This window comes from Fusarium venenatum (genome assembly GCF_020744135.1).
Source record: "Fusarium venenatum strain MPI-CAGE-CH-0201 chromosome Unknown EDB82scaffold_3, whole genome shotgun sequence".
In the NCBI taxonomy this organism is placed as follows: domain Eukaryota; kingdom Fungi; phylum Ascomycota; class Sordariomycetes; order Hypocreales; family Nectriaceae; genus Fusarium; species Fusarium venenatum.
The window spans coordinates 3406468-3421403 of NW_027072131.1; the positions used below are offsets into that span (position 1 = coordinate 3406468).

The window sequence follows — 14936 nt, forward strand, 5'->3', positions numbered from 1 at the left end:
CCTGGAAACAGAGTCTTTCGTTGCTACCTCCACTCAACCCGGCCGGTACCTTGCCTTAGTGTGTTGGCGAGTGTAAGAAAATACAAGACATGATGAAAGTAGACATAAATAAGTGCTCATGAGTGATCATAATTTAACCTTGAAAATGCGTCATAGATTTCATCTAACCAGCTCTTTTCTGTCTGGCAACAAAGCATCAAACAGCCTGGACACTAGGACATGTGCCAGGGGTGGCTAACAGGGAATAACAAGCTAAGAAGTGACTGGGAAGGGTGCCCGCAGCCCTCCACTGAGTGCGGCACAAGCTACCCGCCCTAGGCCTAGTCATGAGAGACCTTGTAACAAGCAGTTGGTATGGATGCGACCACCTGGCAGACGACTCCACGAAGCTGCACTTTCTCTACTGGTACTGCTGACTTGAGCGTTGGTACACTACCATGAACTAGAACATCTGTCGGGATATCTGGAATTTTTCTGCATCCCAATTGAGCAATCTTTACTATTTCTTCTTAATTGCCTGTCCCAATTTTTACGTCACTGTCGGGCTGACCGTTTTTATAGCGCCGGTAGCTGTTCAAAAAACCAAGCTCAAAGTAAACAAAGACAGGGGCTGGCTGTAGCTTCTCGACAGGGTCCGCTTCCCAGACAACGGTCAGGACTACACCGTGACATTCACCCGCACGACTTTTAATACACTCCGACTCCAACTCATAATTTCAGTTTCTTTCAGCAGACATACATAGATTGACCTTGGCATTGACCATCTTTACTGCATCACAATTCCTCGCCTTTCAGCATTACATTAGCGAATCTGTCTCCGTCGTCTCCTCCGCTTAAACAGCGCAAAATCCAAACAACATCTCGACATTGCATGACGTCAAGTTACAATGGCTGATGAAGGCGTTGCTGAGCATTATCAAGTTCTCGAAGAGCTTGGACGTGAGTTTGAACATATTGACATTTACTGAACAAACTTATTAACCTTTTGTCTCTAGGTGGAAGCTTTGGCGTTGTCTACAAAGGCATTGAAAAAGCAACCGGCGAAACTGTCGCTATCAAACATGTAAGTCCAAAACCACTTCGGTTGCCCGGTCCACCAGCTCACAATCAACAGATCGACCTCGAGTCCAACGACGATGATATTCAAGATATCCAAGCAGAAATCGCTGTGCTAAGCACATGCGCCAGTTCCTATGTTACTCAATACAAAGAATCTTTTCTGCGAGGTCACAAGCTATGGATTGTTATGGAATTCCTGGGTGGTGGCTCTTGCTTGGATTTGGTAAGTCTCACACCATGAGATGAAACCTCGCAGTATGAATACTCGATTGCTAACCAGGAATAGCTGAAACCCGCCAACTTCAGCGAAACACACATCGCCATCGTTTGTCGCGAACTGCTATTAGGCATCCAATACCTGCACAATGAAGGCAAAATCCACAGAGATATCAAAGCAGCTAATGTTCTTCTCTCCGAGACCGGCAAAGTCAAGCTTGCTGATTTTGGAGTCGCCGCCCAATTGACCAACATCAAGTCTCAGCGAAACACCTTCGTCGGAACCCCTTTCTGGATGGCCCCAGAGGTCATCCAGCAAGATGGATATAGCTTCAAGGCTGATATCTGGTCACTGGGTATCACAGCCATGGAGATGGCCAACGGAGAGCCTCCTCTGTGTCATATCCACCCCATGAAGGTTCTTTTCCACATCCCCAAGAACCCTCCCCCTCGTCTGGAAGGCAACTTCAGCAAGGACTTCAAGGACTTTATCGTCCAATGTCTTACTAAAGACTACGACCGTCGTCCAACCGCGAAGGACCTCCTTCGCCACCGTTTCATCCGCAACGCCGGCAAGGTCGAGGCACTGCAGGAGCTTATTGCCCGTCGACAAATGTGGGATGCCAATCAGAATAGGCAGAAGCACCCGATTTATTACCAAGAGACCCTACAGTCAATGACTCCTAAGGACGAGCAGCAAGAATGGGTCTTTGATACAGTAAAGTCGGTCGCGCCGCCGCCCAAGAGGCCAACTGTCAAGCAGCACCGGAATCCATCCATCTTCAACGCTGAAGAGGCGATGAAGAAGTTAGATGTTAAGGATGGCCCTCTCGGTGGGACCTCTCCTGCACCTGGTACTGTTCGAAAGTCGACTGTCCGCCGATCGTCGCTTGCTCAGAGCACCACATCAATGCGATCGAGTGGCTCTCCCCGAGGGTCCATTCCCCCCAAGAGACCTCTTCAGACGGACATGTCGTTTGGAAATTCGGGATCGACTATGCGCCTTTTCCGAAGAGTCCCTTCTGACAGTTCAAGTCAGGGCAGCCGACCGACTTCGTCAGACGATGTCTTCTGTGACGAGAATTCACATTCTTCCATAACAACTCCTGTTGAGCCATATGGTAAGGAGGCCGTGCTTGGACGTCGACTGTATACCAAGGCCGTCGAGCCTTCCTTAGCCGAGCTGCATGCTCAAACCTCTGCGATGCAGAAGCGAGAAGCGCTGGCAAAACTATCAGACGCCTTCGCAGCCTTAGATGCAGTTGACCCTGAAGGAGCTTACCATCTCATGACTAGTATGGTATGCTCCATGGCCCAAGACAACAAGCTCAGCGCATCAATCCTACGACAGTCTGTCCAGAAGACTCCAGACGACGGAACTCCTCAGGGTACCGTGATTGTTAAGAGTACCACTCCTGCGGCCAGCCCAGCAAAACTCGTCATGGCTTCCAGCAATCCCCATCTTCGCAGTCACCGACGCCGACATGCCGACACCCCTACCATGTACGAGAAAGACTTTAACCAGGAGAAGTTGGCTATTGAGAACAGGTACCCTGGCCAGGAAGCCAGATCCGGTATGGAGCACAGCAAGCAGCTCTCCGATGTACTCTACTCGCGGTGGTCTGATGGTCTTCGCATTCGATGGCCTGCTGTCTAATACGGACCCCATCATCGACGATCAATGGATTATCACCATGGCGCAAATTGCGCCATGATGGCTTCTTGAATTAATCTACTGTTCGGTTCGTGTGCGAGAGTTTCTTGTACTAATATGTTTTGCATTCGATTCTTCTTTTTATCACATAGAAGATAAAGGCGAGACGTAGGAGGATACAGCATCTGTATTTAATGACTCTGGGCTAGCATGATGCTTATGATGTGATGATATCTTAGTGATGATCTCATCGGCATGGTCTGTTGTTTTTCGTCTTTTTTCTGGGGTTCTTTCGTTGGTTCTGCGAGTGTACGAGGCGTTACGAGGCATATTTCCTTTAAAGAGCATGGGAGGTACTGAGGCAACTCTTGTTTAACTGTTCAGTGCATTACATTGCATTGCATTTCATCTCGAAGCGGATAAGTAGATAGTTTGGACGGATCAAACGCATGATGAAAATATCTTCAGATCCCCTATTCAACGTGACTGGTTCCAATAAAACCCCCCTCGGCCTGGGACAGAAATTCAAGAGCTCAACTATCAGCTCGGCTAGTATCAGTTTTCGTTACTAGGTCCAGGAGCCAACTTGATCCTCCCATTCTTGAACTCGTCGGACAGGATATCACCGTGTCCCGTCTCTTCTACTTTAAAAAGCTCGATAGTGGGCGACTGAGGCTCGCGCTTTATTCTCCAAACGCCCTCATCGGTGACGTTCTCCGAAAGCCCTGTCAGAAATTTATTAGAGACCCAATCCCGATCATTCTAGTCAAATGCGGTAAACTCACAATCCAGAAAAGTAGCAGCGAAGTTGACGCACATATCGGCGTTCCATTTGGGGTTGGGATAGGAGTTGACTGTGTCAGGAATGCGATGCGTCTCAATGTCCTTTGCCTCGACTAGAATACCGTCACGCGTGCGAAATCCGACAACGATACGCGGCACGCCGAGAAGAAATGACTGGATCCAGTACTTCATCAGTTTACGGTTAAAGTTCTCCATATCCCCCGCATTGCGAATCTCGGCGGACGTCTTGAGCTCTACCCAGTTGATGGGGCTTCCCTTTTCTTCGGGCTTGGAGTCCCAGACTGTTGGTTGTCAGCTATGAGAAGAAGAGAAATACATGATAGCTTACTGGCATCGACTTCACCGCCGAGGCAGAGAACGGATTTACCGATGCCTGTGCGGACGACAGAGCAGTACTGTGCTTTGTTGTTGACGACTTCATTCTCACGATTTTCAATAAACTCGCGCGGGGTTTCTGCCCATGGCGCTGGAAGGGTTGACAGAGTCTCGAACTTGTACCCTTCAATGGACATCAGCAAGCGCCGGCCGCATACATTGGAAAGGAAATAGACATACCCCAGAACTGCATGACTTCTAGTGGTGGCCCTCTCCTGCGCTTGTTGTTGCCCTCGTTGGACCTAGAGGCCATCTTGTAGGCATTGTTCTCCTCAATGAAGCTTCCGAGGTCAACATAGCTACAAGTATAAAGGTTTGAAGGTTCTTACATGCAGTCCTTTGAGAAACAGAAATGTCAGTTGTGTTGCGATAGTACAAGGGATCAGTCATCTTGGGCATACTTGATATAGTGTAGCATTCATTTCGAAGCTGTCCTCAATAAGCCAAAGGGGACAACAGAGGGCGCTGGTAAGACTCACCCATCCATATTATCAAAGGGAGTGGCCATAATCTGTAAATGATACTTAGACAACATGTTCACTCACAGGCTGTATCAACCCACCTTGGTCATCATGCCTCTCCATGTAACAATATTGGCATCTATCTTTTTGCCTGTCTCTTGCTCATGAGCAGTAATGGTCTTGAGAAGGCTATCTAGATGGTCATCTCCGGTGTCATCCAGCTTCTGAAAAGTATCAAATCCCTTGGAGAGGTCTGCGCCTAGCTGTGGGGTGTAGTAGTATTTGAGAGAAGAGTCATCCAGACGAAACTCATGGTTGTCGTCATAAGAGAAGCATGCAAACTCCTGGAGACGATGTGAGCATAGAAAAAGATGAATGGGACATGGTAGCCCGCCATAGCATATACACTTTGGATCTCATACCTTGGGTCGCTTGACAGGCTGGCTTGCACCAGCAAATCGGCCAATAGGCTGAATAGAAAAGCGCGCCGCCATGATGTCGGAGGACGAGAACAATCTTCTCATAGACTGTATACCTACGACAGTTTCATGGGCCAATTGATACGCGTACTGGGATATGCGTGTCTCGATGGAAGCTGATTTGTGCTGGAACCAAGTAGTAGCTAAATGTGACGTTAAATCTGTTGAAGTCAGAACAAGGTGGAAAGTACGCTACAGGCGTTCCGATCGCCTTGTGGAGGCAGTGCCAGGCTCTACCAGGAACCGTGCATATTCAGTACCTCAACACGCCATGTCAACCAAACAAAGGAAGCGAACTGATACAATGAATCGGCTTTATTAAAAAATGAAATTAAAAAACAGCAGAAACTAGCCCGAAAGCACGGACAGTGGTATTAAATGCAAACAGCATCGTTTCAGTTGCGTTTACAGTGGACGGTTAGCAGCATGTGAAATGCAAATGGAACAATAGCAAACATCATTTACAGCTAAGGATGCCAACTCATCTTATGCCACGTCTGTTTGTGAGAGGGAACGAGTAGATATATTGCCGCAATCTGCTATCCTCGCATGAATACCTATTCCATCTATCTATCATGCATAGTACCTAAGTGTCAGGCTTGCTCTGGTGCAAAACTCACCAGATAAACCGTGGATACACAGACTGCGAACATATACATTAGTACCTACTATTGAGCACACTCTTTGTCTTGCGACATACCTAGGTGGTACCTATCGAGACAAACGGATCCACTCGTAAGTCTGATGATTTACTGTTCTATGCCAAAGTGTTTAATCCTTTCGATCCAACAATAAAGCTCGGGCACCTGACTTGGGCCTTACCTCCTCTAAAGAACAGGCGGCTCCTTTGACCTGAGCACCTTCACACTTTCACTGGTACCTGTATATCAATTGCCTGCCAATTTCAACACACTCTTCCTTTAACTTTCTATACTAGACTAGTGCTTTAACTTTTCTATTTCCTCGTCCCACAAACACTTTTCCTTCTTTTTTTCTGCGTCAAAACACTGCTCTTGTGTCACTTACATTGATTGCTACACCTACCCACCTGCATACTACAACTACAGGCCACAGGCTTAGTACCTACAGGCGCTCTCCAACCCCAGCCAGCCCCCTTCCTGTCCATTAGTTTGGACCCTGATCACCCATTTCATCCTCTCCCAAACCAGTCCCTTCAACAATCACGTGCAATTTAGTGGAACTTACGACGTTCCCCAAAACATCAGCCGAGCTCCTTGTTGGAGATAGCCTTGTCGTTATCGCCGCGCGCGCATAGTCTTGACTTATACCAAGCGTAGACCGCTGTAGTAGGTCGTCGCAAGGTCTCGTCGCCGGTCTAATCGTGTCGTAGCTCAAGGCCAGAGCTGCGACTCTAACCAGCGGTAGCGATCATCGCTCCCTTCTACTCTTGTGCGTGCACGTCTATCGACTGTAGTACTCATGGTCAAAACGCGCAAAGCCACCGCTTCTAATCAAACACGAAAACAAAGAACTTCTTTGAATCAAAAATCAAAGAGAAAAAGAGACCAAGATAGTGAGTCGGACGTTGAGCCGCAGTCTGCTCGTAAGCGCAGGAAATCGGGCATCCCCCAGCGTAGTTCACGGTCGCATGCTCAAGTCGAGTATCCAGACCAAGACAGCGAAGATACTGAAAAAGAAAGTTCAGAAGACTCAGACAAACAAGAAAACACTGTCTTAAAGAGAGGCTGGTATCTTGTTCGTGCAGTCATTGATGAACGGTTTGAGAGCTCAGACGGCGAAACTAAACACGAGTACCTTGTCGATTGGGTACCAGGCTCTCAAGAAACATATCAGCCAACCTGGGAATTGGTTCGTTGCTCTGTATAAATGTTGAAGTGGGAATCTTGCTGACACTTTCCACAGGCCGAGAACTTGAATGCAGACGCATTGAAAGATTGGGAGAAGAAAAAGGACAAGCGGGAGCGCCAGAAGCTACGACGTGAAGCCGAGCGCCAAAATACAAGGACCCGACGAGGGCTTCGGAGCCTCACACCTCGTACTGCTTCAGCTGAGCCAGCTGCGTTTAATGCGAGACAACAGCTTGAGACTTTTAATTCATCACTTCAAAACCGCTCTCGGTCCAACTCTATTAACCAAGGCGTGCGAACAAGAAACCGCCGCAGACTTGAGCAAGAATCCGCCTTCTCAGAGGAGTCAGTGCCATCAATCGTTTCAGCGTCATCTGTTGATATCGAAGCTGTAAGGTCGCTCGAATCTCCTGCTCGACCTATTCGAAATTTCGCCATTGTGTTGCGTAAGCCTGACAACTTTGACCCTTCTGAGTACCAAAGCGTTCACAGTGGCTCTCAAAGAATCTCAGATCTTGAAGACGATGATCAACGTCTAGTGTTCACATCACAGCTGAGCCAAGACACTATCCCTGATTCTCAAGATCTATCTGGTCGTTGGGATCCTAGAAACCTCGGGAGTCAAGCTGGTGTACAGGGACCAGATACGCCTGGAATTCCTGCCGATCAACTATCAGTAGCTGAGAGCCATCTTGAGCAAGGTGATCAAGGGAAAAGCACTCGCAGTCCAGAGATTCACAACCCTGTTCAAGCCATAGCCGACCGGAAAACCGAAATACCTCAATCCGTCGATCGTTCAGCAGAACTCGACTCATCATCCCCAGAACCTAGCCAAAGAGAGGCCTGCTTTGAGGACGGGCAGTTATACTACGGTAACGGAGGTGACACTGGCGTTGACAACCACTCTGACGACGAAAATCGGGAGACCGACGGTAACCAGACCGAACAGGATTTCGAAGTTGATGACAGTGAGATAGAAGATTCTATTCGCAACCAACTACTCGAAGACAACCAAAATTTTCACCGCAACGATACTGCCAACTCTGGAGCTACCCAAGAACCCTCTAACTGTACTGACTCTTACGTCCCTCCAGATCAACAGAGTCAGTCACAACAACCTGATATTGATTCCTCTTTCCAGCCCTCTCATCAGGGTCACTTCGATACGTTCAGTACCAAACCTTCTCAGAGACCGGGTCCCCCCTCAGAAGAAACTACACGGCTTGAAGCACAACTGTCCTCAAGTAACGACGTCTCTCGCATTATCCCAGACTCGCAGTATTCAAACTTGACTGCAGAGTTGAATCCCAACGTGCCCCAGAGTCTGAACAAGGCCCAGATCACCCCTTTTGCTTCTCAAGCCGAGCTTGTCCCAGACTCGGCAACAACTGGTTCAGACATCCCCTCTCATCAACCAAATCAGTCACGCCTACCTTCACTGGTAAGGGGAGACGCATTTGACAGTTTCCCACCAACTGATCATCGAGCACCAACATCCTTAATTCAAGAATTCTCTACTCCCAACAATACCCAGAATACACAGGTATTTTTTACCCAACCCCAAGGAATACACGACTCTCCTGTTATCTCGAGCTCTCTGTCAAGGCTCGAAACTAGCCAGGGTGTGCAGGCTTCATTGGTTTCGGGTTCTTCATCAAAATCGACTGGCGTACCCGGAGACTTCAACGAACTGCAGGCAGCTCATTCACAGTCCCAGAATTCCGAATTTCAACCCCAGAGAGACGCCAATAGTCAAGAACTCAGATCTACCAGCGATTATCAATTTGCCCAGCACAAACCAGGGATTAATTACAGTACAGAAAGACGATCTGAACAGCCGTCTGAAACGCATAGTGCATCTCAGTCACCTCTAGGAACTCGAAAGATGGAGCGCTCGTATTCTCAGCCACGGAGCCTAGCAGCCGATGAGCTCAAAAGCTTTGTTGATTTTGGTACTGATTCAGTATTAGATCAAGCCGGTGATGGAGAAAGCCTAGATGCGACATCTTACGGAGTCTCAAATGAGCAAGAGCCCATACTCAGTGCCAGCACAGCTGGTCTTGATATTGCTGTCAGTTCTTCTGAAGCTATCATACAATCGCAACCAGTCTATTCAGTCGACCCTTGGAAACCAGAAGCTTTGGGAACTACACCAGAGGCCCCTGCGCCTTCAATCTCGCCGGCATCCATTATGGCAAACCCTCATCGATCAGCAGTACCCGACAGTATGAGAGAGATGATCGATCGAGCGTACAGCAATTCAAGGGAATCCATCGCCCGTTCTCTCATGAGCCAGGAACCTCATGATAGAACGCCATCCAATACTATCTCTCCAGCAGCCATAAGCAGGGTCGTTGATCCTCTAGAGACGACTCACACCTTAAACTTGATAAACAGGGGCACAATACCCTCTGAGATAGATAGCCCTGGTCCCTCGATCACGATGGGTCAGATTCCCGATGAACAAGAATCTGATATCTCATCCCAGTCGTCTCAGCCAGAAGTTGGTCATACACAACATGTCATCACTCTTCCAATGCAGGCAAGTAAGCGGCCGTATTATGGACAGATAATAAAAGATTACAAAGTCGAGATCGAGGCTTTCAGCGCTCCGTTCACTGGCGAACCTGGCGAACAGCCTAGCAGGTTTCTTGTGCAAAAGATCCGCGATCTTTTTGACAGGCTGTTCGACATTTGCGATTATCCGCCTAATGTTGTGGGAACGGCGCTTGAGTCGGAGCCCAGCGCTGATATTGCAAAATTCTGCTGTGATTCCAATCCCAAATTTAGTTTCTTGTTCGAGCTCATGACTGCTCTGGATGAAAAGGAAAAGGAGATTCTAATCGTGATTCGCAATCAAGAACTCATGCGGCTTGTTTTCGCCCTTACTGAAGTTGCGGAGATCGAATGCTCGGCTGAGGGCATCAATCGACGCACCAACTTTCCGTCAGCTACAAGGATCACTCTTGCTCTATGGAATGAGGATTTCAATCCTTTCAATTTCGACGTTGTTATCGGATTTGACTATCGTTATATTCGTTCAGGGATTGCGATGCAATTAGCATCTGGTACAGGCCGGAAGTCACCGGTAGTACTTTTGATGGTGACGACCTATTCCGCTGAGCACGTCAGCTTGCACAGCTTGGACGATGCGTCTGAGCTCGAGCAAACGAACGCAATGCTTGCGTGGACCGTCCATGCAGGGTGCTATCTCGAAGACCCTGAACGTGGCTACGGCGAACCGCATGAAATTGCTGAAATATTCGCGGGTTACCTGAATGGCATCAATGGTACATTGAACTGGGAGCCTCAGGGAATACCACGCGATGTCTTTAATATTTTCGAGGCCCCTATGTCCCAAAACCAACTTCTCTTTGCAGTGAACCAGTTGCATGGGAATGGCCATAAGCGAAAGTTTGTAAGTGTCGAAATATTGGAATATTCATTCACAGCTGCTTGAGAACTGACCTGTGTACAGAGCGACGGCGAGGCTGCTGATGCCAAACGAACGCGAACACTTCCTCTTCGAGACCCACCAGTCGGTTCCAACAACCCTCCTATGCCTCTTGCAACACGGCGATGGCTTGACGGTGCATTGCTTCGAGGAGAGGCCAGCAATAGAGAGGCGACTATTTCTGTGCGCGTGGTAGTCCTGGACTCACTCAGGGAACAGGTCAGACAATCTACCTATACATGCAGTGTGGAAATATACTAAAGTGTTCAGGCGGACGAGTACGAGCGCAAGGTCTCATTAGCGAATGAAGTCGAGATTGAACTAAAGACCCAAATTAACCGTCTTGACAAGGAAATCAAGGACTATCAGAAGGCAACAACTAAGATTGAGTGGTCAAATCGTGCCGCTATTCAAGATCGAACAGTCTTTGAAAAGGAAAAGTCTAAAGCCGAGGCGGCTTTGCAAGCTGCCAAAGCAGCTAAGCAGAAAGAGGACGAGAAGTACAAGCAGAAGATAGTCGAGCTCGAATCTACGATCAGTCGTCTAAGAGAGACACCCGGAGCTGCCGAAAGGGAAGACGCACTGGCTGCAGCGCAAAAAAAGATACGGACCACGGAAGAAAAGCTAAAGGTCGCCTTGGCAGATGTAGATTTCATGAGAAGTCGGTATCAGGATGTCGATTCTACAGCAACCCGGTTGTCTAACGAGGTCAATGCATTGAAGGTACTGAATAAAGATCTGGAGCAGAAAGCTTCAGAGAACCTGTTGGCTATCCATGTACAGCAGGCTTCTGGGGAAAGGCAGGCTATGCAGCAGCAGATTGCGAACCTACAAGCCCAACTCCAGCAAAGGGACGCAGAACTGATTGCAGCGCACCAGAAACTTAATAGTTTTGTGAATGGGCGGAACACACGAGGAGGCAGCATGCCTCGCAGCCCCCGCGTTCCAAGTGGAGTGAGTCCACGGCCCAGTCGGGTGTATCCTGGTTCTGCTAGTAGAGGAACAAGTCCTTCCGGGCCTGGTACACAGTTCATGAGCCAACAGGCTCAAAATACCAGGTGGAACTCTCTTCAATGAGAGGGGTTATAATTATCAGGAAACATAAGGATCGTTGGGAGGAGGAAAAGAAGGAAGCAACCGTCATGATGTCAATATTTTGAGGCCATTTAATGTTACATACAGCGCATCGGATAGTCATGGCCTCGATCGAATACCAACTACTGATGAGCTAGAATCCGTTGATATACAATGTGAACCGTTTTGTATGATGCAGGCTTATTTATTCATAGCTGCACAAAGTGACAGTTCTGAACCGGAGACTGTGGAACACAGCGTATTCGTGGTCATAGGAACCCCTTGTATGCCCTTGTTGATAAACCGACAAGTAATCTATAGTCGTAAGTAAACATATTTTGAGGATTTAACGATTCACCTAGTGATGAATAAATTGTACGTCAAATATACAAAGCATTTCGACTTTGGGAATCAACATAAGGCAGAAATTGCCAAGTCGCGTGGGACTAAACACAATCGATTTGGGGCTGCCGCAATCAAACTTCCGCGTCTACCTCTTGGTCTGATTCCCTTCCGTCTCGGCCAACATCCAGTATACACAAGGCTCAAAATATTGAGACTATGGCACCATTTACTTCTCCTCAGGGTAAAGCTCCTCCTTCAGAGGCACGCCAAGCTCTTCTCGGAGGGGCTTGAGCTCCTCGAGGTACTGCTCGTACTGGCCCTTGTTCTCGACCTTGGTCTTGATACCTGAAGTAGCAAGTTAGCAATTGGACCAGGATCGCGTGTTTGTAAATCGTCGATGGTTGTGAAACGAGCCAATGCTCAGGTGTATCATTGATCTGGCAAATCTTGCAGATGATTGTGCCAGTCATTAATCGGTTGGGCAGACGGCAAGCGAGCTCGAGTCGATAAAATTCGTACCTTCGAAGATGCGGACGGCAGTACCGAAGTCGTTGACCCTTCGGGCGGCCTTGAGGGCGGCAGCAATCACCGAGGGAGCAGGGACAAGATCATAAGCGAAGGCGTTGTTGAGGTTGCGCTGCGGTTTATTGATAAGCCAAAAAGTCATACGACATTTTCGGGAGCCAGCCGGAGAGCAGCGAGCTCTACCCCGTGGGGCAGACATACCTGAAGCTCGAAAACATCCTGAACACCGTCGAACTCCTTCTCGAACCTGCGGGAAGTCGAATTTTAGCCATTGAGTGTCGCGGAGAGCCTGTGCGGCTGTATTGAAAGGTATTCGGGGGAAATCGCGTGGGGATAGAGCTCTAAGCGGGCTTTGCGGCATCTTTTTCCCCAGCCGCAAGACAACCACGCAAATATGCCAATCCAAATATTTCCACTTTCCCCCCAAAAAAAATCGACTTCCAAGGCAGGGTTCAGGCCATTGAGGCTCGGGGTGATGTCCTACCTAGCGGAGAATTCCTCGAAGGTCTCTTCAGCATGCTCGCTTCGTCGGGGCATTGAAGTGGTGAAGCGGGCGACGGCCGAGCGGGCCACAAGGGGCTGCATGGCAGGTCGGATGGGAGCAGCGCGGACGCCGCGAGCGACACGGATGAAGGCGGACATTTTGGACGTGGCCGGAGGAGATATACAAAGAGTGGTGATTGTATATTGTCGGAGGAGAAGTCGTGTATTGGTGGTAGAGGTAGTAGTGGGCTGGCTTTTTCCGGGCTCGGGTGATGACTGCAGACTTGTTTGGGCCACAGGATGGGCTGAGAGTGATGACTAAGGCGAGGCTATACCTGATCGCGTAGACGTGGGGACAAGTGCGAATTGTACGGCAGACGGTTGAAGCATGGTGCTTTTGTATGGGAAACACAGTAATAATACTGTATTTTAAGAGCTTACTCTAATTCACTTCATTCGTCATTGCTAGTTGGCAGTTAATTGCAGAAGAACTTGAGTTCAACAGCAGTTCCAAGCCCATCTAGGTTCTATATAGTTGAGAACTAAATTGATACAAGGTTCCCCAGTAGTTGGGTTTATTCAGATTCAGCTAATTCATCAATTGGCATGTCATGCAACAGAAAATCGATAGAAATTGAGAGCAACCAATCATTGAGCTGTCATTAAAATGATTACAGCACCCACCCACTCACTCGGTTGACATCTGCATGACGGGTTAGAACAGCCACACCATGACACAAGCACGGCCACACGGCCGCCTGTTCCATGCTTTGACAATGCGCTGCACTTCAAACAAGAATTTAGGCTGACTTGACATTTGTTAAGCGAAATCTTGATTGAATGTTCCTTGGTAGGCTAGGCAGTTTGAAGAATCACGTCGAGTCTACCGATGGTTGCGGATCGATTCGGTATGGGGTAATTACCGATATCGTTGCATTGAGTTTTACCGTGAGATAAAATTGTCAAGGAGTAACTAAAGGATCACCATAAGAATGCCAGGCATACTTCATAGGTGAGGAGCAATCGACTCTTTTAAACGGTTCCAGAACTTGGCCTGCACTTTACAGAGTACAGATGAAGAGTTCCCACTGTCCGTCCCGGGACTGCCGCTTACGTGTGGCTGTTCTATCATCGTGATACGAAGTACGGATATTAAATGACGATTGTCTAACAGGCTTTTATCCCGAGTTTGGCAGAACCAATGAGTAGCAGATGGGTACCACCTCCCGGTCATGGCCGCAGTCTTGGCGTCTAGTAAGCCTCGGGACCACAGGCACAGGCTAACAGGCACGACAGATGGAGGCAGAGGTCAGAGTCAGTCAGGCGCGGTAGTAAATAAGCAAACCTAACGGTCAGGTACAAGCCTGCCTACTAAGCAAGGGCAAGCTTCAGGGGATCTCGAGGTCTAGCGTCACCGCATCTTTGCTTGGTCTGAAATAAATCGTGGATGTTTGTTGGGCGCATTGTGCAAATCACGTGTATATATCTGCAGTACCTATCTTACTGTCTATACTCGGATTACCCGGGCATATCACATGCAATTCAAGTAAAAAATCCAATTGAAATAATCTCATCTCGGGGCTTGCTTACACGTGTGGTCCTTCTTCCTGCGAGCGCGTGTCATGATTCCCTAAAGGAAGATAGCCAACAGCGCACGAGCCGGGTCAATTCTTGGTTGTCCGGGGTGGGTTTTGCCCATGAAATAACATGAATGCATGGAGATTGGGCCAAGTCTCGAGATGCCCCTTACAAAGATGTACTAGTGGCACCTCAATGGAAGGAAATGCGTTGCAAGGTGCCACTTTCACTTTGCTTTGCTGCTTGTTGTCCAAAGAGTCCACTGCCTAGTGCCCGCGGGCACCGGAGATCCAGCAGGTGCAGACAGGTGAAGGCAGTGGTAATGAGTGGTAAAGCGGTCGCGGTCGCGGTGTGGATGGGAATTTCCCCTTTTTGGATCTATCCGTCCTTCCTCCCTCAATTAAAACTCTAGTCTCCTCCTCCCCTTTTTATTCTCCTTTTTAATTCTACGCATTCCCACAATCGCCGTTTACCTGGCTTCTTCTTTAAACTTCTCATCTCTCCGGAGAACTTCTTCTTCTTCTAGTCATTCCTTGTCACTCTTTACTTGAGTTGCCTTCACGTGTCCTCCCACCGTCGTCGCGTCTTGGAGAAGAAAGC

At 48.4% G+C, this 14936-nt stretch overlaps 4 protein-coding genes across 4 annotated transcripts; 2 read left to right on the forward strand and 2 right to left on the reverse strand.

Annotated features, from left to right (window-relative positions):
- The first annotated feature begins 680 nt into the window (after positions 1-680).
- Positions 681-3296, forward strand: EDB82DRAFT_464119 (kinase-like domain-containing protein). Its single transcript, XM_025727385.2, has 4 exons — positions 681-939; positions 996-1063; positions 1115-1282; positions 1346-3296. The coding sequence occupies exons 1-4, from the start codon at positions 888-890 to the stop codon at positions 2930-2932; spliced, it is 1875 nt and encodes a 624-aa protein (XP_025581857.1). The 5' UTR covers positions 681-887; the 3' UTR covers positions 2933-3296.
- EDB82DRAFT_506226 (protein RAI1) lies at positions 3297-5215 on the reverse strand. Its single transcript, XM_025727386.2, has 9 exons — positions 4992-5215; positions 4671-4913; positions 4588-4619; positions 4510-4537; positions 4438-4445; positions 4289-4389; positions 4062-4232; positions 3715-4014; positions 3297-3654 (listed from the first exon to the last, which is right to left on the reverse strand). The coding sequence occupies exons 1-9, from the start codon at positions 5091-5093 to the stop codon at positions 3485-3487; spliced, it is 1155 nt and encodes a 384-aa protein (XP_025581858.2). The 5' UTR covers positions 5094-5215; the 3' UTR covers positions 3297-3484.
- Positions 5216-6488: 1273 nt separating this feature from the next.
- EDB82DRAFT_477526 (uncharacterized protein) lies at positions 6489-11408 on the forward strand (the record flags this gene model as incomplete). Its single annotated transcript, XM_025727387.1, has 4 exons — positions 6489-6878; positions 6933-10295; positions 10356-10550; positions 10602-11408. The coding sequence occupies 4 exons, from the start codon at positions 6489-6491 to the stop codon at positions 11406-11408; spliced, it is 4755 nt and encodes a 1584-aa protein (XP_025581859.1).
- Positions 11409-11976: 568 nt separating this feature from the next.
- EDB82DRAFT_477527 (cytochrome c oxidase subunit VA-domain-containing protein) lies at positions 11977-12917 on the reverse strand (the record flags this gene model as incomplete). The annotated part of the gene is made up of 4 exons (XM_025727388.1): positions 11977-12095; positions 12270-12387; positions 12477-12522; positions 12760-12917. 4 exons carry the CDS (start codon positions 12915-12917, stop codon positions 11977-11979), a joined length of 441 nt encoding a protein of 146 aa, XP_025581860.1.
- Between the last annotated feature and the right edge of the window lie 2019 nt (positions 12918-14936).

Excerpts from the sequence above, each read along its gene's own strand:
- EDB82DRAFT_464119 (XM_025727385.2), top strand. The coding sequence starts at position 888 with ATGGCTGATGAAGGCGTTGCTGAGCATTATCAAGTTCTCGAAGAGCTT. Across the intron at positions 940-995 it reads AGTTCTCGAAGAGCTTGGAC|GTGGAAGCTTTGGCGTTGTC; the intron begins GTGAGTTTGAAC and ends TTTTGTCTCTAG. Across the intron at positions 1,283-1,345 it reads GTGGCTCTTGCTTGGATTTG|CTGAAACCCGCCAACTTCAG; the intron begins GTAAGTCTCACA and ends AACCAGGAATAG.
- EDB82DRAFT_506226 (XM_025727386.2), bottom strand. The coding sequence starts at position 5,093 with ATGAGAAGATTGTTCTCGTCCTCCGACATCATGGCGGCGCGCTTTTCT. Across the intron at positions 4,914-4,991 it reads AGCCTGTCAAGCGACCCAAG|GAGTTTGCATGCTTCTCTTA; the intron begins GTATGAGATCCA and ends CATCGTCTCCAG. Across the intron at positions 4,538-4,587 it reads CCCTTTGATAATATGGATGG|CTTCGAAATGAATGCTACAC; the intron begins GTGAGTCTTACC and ends TATTGAGGACAG.